The sequence below is a fragment of the Eimeria necatrix genome, genomic scaffold, assembly GCF_000499385.1.
Source record: "Eimeria necatrix Houghton genomic scaffold, Enh_scaff405, whole genome shotgun sequence".
Lineage (NCBI taxonomy): Eukaryota > Apicomplexa > Conoidasida > Eucoccidiorida > Eimeriidae > Eimeria > Eimeria necatrix.
This window is the reverse complement of record NW_013654305.1, coordinates 15,001-20,000: the sequence shown is the minus strand read 5'-3', so window position 1 is coordinate 20,000 and position 5,000 is coordinate 15,001. Positions and strand designations below refer to the sequence as shown.

Genomic DNA, 5,000 nt, shown 5'->3' with positions numbered 1-5,000 from the left:
AGCAGCAGCAGCAATTGCTGCTGCTGCTGCTTCTCGCATCAACTCAGGTGCGCGCTGCTGCTGCTGCTGCTGCTGCTGGTGCTGCTGCTCCACCTGAAGCAGCAATGGCTGCTGCGCTTGCTGCTGCTGTCGCAGCTGCCACTGTAGCTGCCTGCAGCGGAGGCCGAGGCTCCAGGGTCTAGGAGCCAGGCTCTAGGGTTTAGGGTTTAGGGTTTAGGGTTTAGGGTTTAGGGTTTGTGCTGCAGGCGCCTTATACCCCCCTGCTATGGCTGGTGCTGGCATGGCCATTCCAGGCCGCTCCCCTCAGGCCCCACACCCGTCGGTAGGCCTCAGCAGCAGCAGCAGCAGCAGCAGCAGCAGCAGCAACAGTAGCAACAGCAGCAGCAGCAGCAGCAACAGTAGCAGCAGCAACAGCAACAGCAGCAGCAGCAGCAGCGGCAGCGACAGTAGTAGCAGGAGTAGCAGCAGCAACAGCGACAGCAATAGCAGCAGTAACAGCGACAGCAGTAGCAGCAGTAGCAGCGGCAGCAACAGCAGCAGCAGCAACAGCAGCAGCAGCAACAACAGCAGCAGCAGCAGCAACAGCAGCAGCAGCAACAGCAGCAGCAGCAGCAGCAGCAGCAAATGTGTGTGTGCGCAGCTGTGTCGAATTTACGTGGGCTCTCTGGACTACTATTTGACGGAGTTGGAAATCAAATCTGTCTTTCAGGTTCGCTTTTATTTATTTTATTTATTTTATTTATTTTAATTTATTTATTTTATTTTATTTTATTTTATTTTATTTCTTTTTATTTATTTATTTCCTTTTATTGTTGCTGCTGCTTCGGTGCTGCGGCTGTGGCAGCAGTTGCTGCAGCTAAAGTGGAATTTGAATGGAGTTGCTGCTGCAGCAGAAGTTGCATTGAGTTGCTGCTGCAGCAGAAGTTTCATTGAGTTGCTGCTGCAGCAAAAGTTGAATTGAGTTGCTGCTGCAGCAAAAGTTGAATTCAGTTGCTGCTGCAGCTTGCTGCTGCAGCAAAAGTTGCATTGAGTTGCTGCTGCACTTAGCGAGGCAGAAAGCTGCTGCTTCCCCCCCAGCGCAGCAAAGCTGAACCGCGTCGCCTCTGCTGCCGCCTGTGCTGCTGCTGCTGCCCGCTGCTGCTGCTGCTGCTTCCCGCTGCTGCTGCTGCTGCTGCTGCTGCTGCTGCTGCTGCAGGCCTTCGGCACAGTGACTTCGGTGGACATGCCGAAGGAAGGGGACCGTTCGAAAGGATTTTGTTTTGTCGAATATGCCTCTCCAGAAGCAGCACAAATGGCGCTGAGCACAATGCACAACTTCGTTTTGAAGGGCAGGTGGGTGCCCCACTGCTGCTGCTGCTGCAGCAGCAGCAGCAGCAGCAACAGGGTGGTGTGTGCGGCTTGTTTTGTCTTTTGCTGCTGTGCTGCATTTGCGTGTGTCTGATGTGTCTGTGCTGTGGGCCCTTGCTGTCTTTGTCTGTGTCTTGCTGCTGCTGCTGCTGCTGCTGCTGCTGCTGCGTGCCTGCAGATGTGGGTTAAGCAGCAGCGCCGCAGCCAGCACGGCAGCACACTGCAGCAGCAGCAGGAAGGTTGTGTTAGGTTTTGCTGTTGCTGTTTTTCTTTTGCTTTTTTGTTTTCTTTTTTTGCTTTTTTCTGCTTTTTGTCTTTTTGTTTTTTTTCATTTTAATGGCCCGGTGCTGCTGCGCACAAGTACAGTGTTGGCTTCTTCCGTGCTGCTGCTGCTGCTGCTGTTCCCTGCTGCTGCTGCTGCTGCTCCCGTGCTGCTGCTGCTGTTGCTGCTCCTTGGGGCTCTCTTGTATGCTTTTTTAGACCCCTGCGACTCACTGAGTGCATAAGGGTCTTCTGGCTGCTTCGCTGGGTCTAATGGCCGCTTGCTGCTGCTGCTGCTGCTGCTGCTGGCAGCACTTGCTGCTGTTTGATTTAGCTGCTCGAGGCAGATAGCAGCAGCACGTGTCTGCTGCTGGATTTGCTGCTGTGTCGTGTGCATGCGAGTGTTTTGCTTCTTGTCGAGTTTGTTTATTTTTGAGGGGCCCCTCGGCCGTTGCTTCTGTACCCCTTGCTGCTGCTGCTGCTGCTGCTGCTGCTGCTGCTGCGTCTTTGTTTGGGGGCCCCCTAATGGCTGCAGCGCGTGTTTGTGTCGTTGCGAGCGAGGGTTTAGGGTTTAGGGTTTAGGCTTAAGCAATCCCTGAGGAAACGCCCGGGCTGGCAAGAAGCAGACAGCAGCAGCAGCAGCAGCAGCAGCAGCAGCAGCAGCAGCAGCACATAAAGGCATACCAGCGTACATACACCCGGTGGCTTGCGCCTGTGGGCGCTGCTCAGCGCTCTGTGCTTTGACTCGAAGACAGTCCAATTAGTTTATTTATTTTGTTTTATTTTATTTTATTTTATTAATTTAATTAATTTAATTAATTTAATTTAATTAATTTAATTTATTTTGTTTTATTTTGCTGCAGAACCATCAAAGTGGGGAGGCCTACGGCTGTAGGTGCAGGTCAGCCGCAGCAGCTCCTAGCGCGCCCCCGTGAGCCCTGCTGCTGCAATTGTTGCTGCTGCTGCTGCTGTTTGAGCTGCTGCTGCTGCTGCAGCTGCTGCTGCTGCAGCTGCTGCAGAAGTGGCAAGCATAAGCAGAAGCTGCTGCTCATTTTGAATTCAATTTCTTTGTTGCTTTTTGTTCTGCAGTTGGCGGCTACGATATGGGGATGGGCGCAGGCGCAGCAGCAAGTGAGTGCAGAAGCAGCAGCAGCAGCAGAAACAGCAGCAGCAGCAGCAGCAGCAGGAACGGCAGCAGCAGCAGCAGCAAGAGCAGCACGTGTCTGTTTGGCTGCGTTTGCTGCTGCAGCACCAGCAATGTCCCTCGTCAGCAGCGCACAAGCGGGAGCAGCAGCAGCAACTGCCATTCTTGCTGGTCGAGCTGGACAGACACCTCAGGGCGACATGGGTAAGCAGCAGCAGCAGCAGCAACAGCAGCAGCAGCAGCAGCAGCAGCAGCAGCAGCAGACGCGAGCGCAGCAACAGTAGCCGTGGCAGAAACGCGGGCAGCAGCAGTGGCAGGAGCGACAGCATTAGCAGCAGCAACACCAGCAGCAGCAGCAGCAGCAGCAGCAGCAGCAGCAGCAGCAGTTTGCTGTTTGTGCTGCAGCAAGCCTGGCTGCTATGGGGCAGCTGACCCCCGAGAAGCAAGTGGAGACGAGCCCCGGCAGCAACAGAATTTATGTTGGCAATGTGCCCTTCGGCTTCTCTTCAGAGGACCTCAAGGTTTGCTGCTGCTGCTGCTGCTGTGTCTGCTGCTGCATTTGCATCTGCTGCTGCTGCTGTATCTGCTGCTGCATTTGCATCTGCTGCTGCTGTATCTGCTGCTGCATTTGCATCTGCTGCTGCTGCTGCTGTGTGTGCTGCTGCATTTGCATCTGCTGCTGCTGCTGCTGTATCTGCATTTGCATCTACTGCTGCATTTGCATCTGCTGCTGCTGTATCTGCTGCTGCATTTGCATCTGCTGCTGCTGCTGCATTTGCATCTGCTGCTGCATTTCCATCTGCTGCTGCTGTATCTGCTGCTGCATTTGCATCTACTGCTGCTGTGTCTGCTGCTGCATTTGCATCTGCTGCTACTGCTGCATTTGCATCTGCTGCTGCTGCTGCATTTGCCTATGCTGCTGCTGCTGCTGCTGCTCGTCAGCAGGCGTCAGTGGTGTTTGTGTGGCGCGGGAGCGCAGGAGCAGCCCCGCAGCGGCGCAGCGCGCGCACTAGGGTTTAGGGTTTAGGGTTTAGGGTTTAGGGTTTAGGGTTTGTGTGCAGAAAATATTCGTTTGCTTTGGCTCCATCTTGACCTGCCAGCTGCTGCCTTCGCAAGAAAACCCGCAGCAGCACAGAGGCTACGGCTTTATAGAGTTTGCTTCTCCAGAAGCAGCAAAACTGGCCATAGACACTATGAACGGCTTCGAAGTCGTCGGTGCGCTAGGGTTTAGGGTTTAGGGTTTAGGGTTTAGGGTTTAGGGTTTGCGGCTGCGCCGATTCCGGCGCGGGCTGGGCGGAGCACTGCTGCTTGGGCGCTTGCTGCAGCAGCAGCTGCTGCTGCTGGGGCACTTGCTGCAGCAGCTGCTGCTGCTGCTAGGGCACTTTCTGCGTCTAGGGCACTTGCTGCAGCAGCAGCTGCTGCTGCTAGGGCACTTGCTGCAGCAGCAGCGGCTGCTGCTGCTAGGGCACTTTCTGCTTCTAGGGCACTTGCTGCAGCAGCAGCAGCAGCAGCAGCAGCAGCAGCAGCGTAGCTGCTTGTGTTTTGTTTGCTGCAGGGAAGCAGCTGAAAGTCAACTACGCGACGGCGCTGCGGAGTGCTGCTGTTGCTGGCAGCTTGGGTGTGGGGATGGGGGCGCAGATGGCAGCAGCAGCAAATGCAGCAGCAGCAGCAGCTGCTGCTGCTGACGGTGCTGCAGCTGCTGCTGCGCTGCAGGGAGCCACGGGCGCCAACACCACTCCCCTGGGGGCGCAGCAGCCTGCTGCTGCTCCTGCTGCAGCAGCAGCTCCTGCTGCAGTTTCGCCGCAGCAGCAAACGCCGCCGCAGCAGTCCCCGCCGCAGCAGTCGCCGCAGCAGCAGCAAGCGGGAGGTGATGCAGCAGCAGCAGCAGCAGCAGCAGCAGCACCTGCTGCTGCAGCAGCAGCACCAGCCCCTTTCCCAGAAAAGCCCAGCGGAGTTCCCGGCAGCAGCAGCATTTTGCTGCTGACGAATACTGTTGCTGCAGAAGAAGTGGATGACGATCTAAAGGAAGAGGTGATTAAATAAACTTTTTAAATTAATTTTATTTTATTTTTATTTCAATTAATTCAATTATTATTTTTAAATGTTAATTCTTCAATTTATATTTTATAATGTTTGTCGATTTTGCTGCTTGCTTCCTTGTTCAACACCCCAGGGAGCCCACACGAAAGACGCAGCAGCAGCAGCAGCAACAGCAGCAGCAGCAACAGCAGCAACAGCAGCAGCAGCA

The 5,000-nt window shown here is 54.8% G+C and overlaps 2 protein-coding genes across 2 annotated transcripts in view; both read left to right on the top strand.

Annotated features, from left to right (window-relative positions):
• ENH_00051400 (RNA-binding protein, putative) overlaps positions 1–3,779 on the top strand; it is a gene marked incomplete at both ends in the record, with an annotated part of 4,207 nt that extends 428 nt beyond the window's left edge. The window contains 7 exons of the mRNA XM_013581380.1: positions 1–47; positions 246–322; positions 641–709; positions 2,472–2,539; positions 2,698–2,739; positions 2,858–2,956; positions 3,158–3,779. The exon at positions 1–47 is cut by the window's left edge and continues 71 nt beyond it. Of these exons, the coding sequence (XP_013436834.1) occupies positions 1–47; positions 246–322; positions 641–709; positions 2,472–2,539; positions 2,698–2,739; positions 2,858–2,956; positions 3,158–3,779 (1,024 nt within the window). The remainder of the gene's footprint in view (positions 48–245; positions 323–640; positions 710–2,471; positions 2,540–2,697; positions 2,740–2,857; positions 2,957–3,157) is intronic.
• Positions 3,780–4,378: 599 nt separating this feature from the next.
• Positions 4,379–4,795, top strand: ENH_00051390 (hypothetical protein; the record flags this gene model as incomplete). The annotated part of the gene is made up of 1 exon (XM_013581379.1): positions 4,379–4,795. A coding segment is annotated over one exon (417 nt), but the record flags the coding sequence as incomplete, so codon positions are not given.
• Between the last annotated feature and the right edge of the window lie 205 nt (positions 4,796–5,000).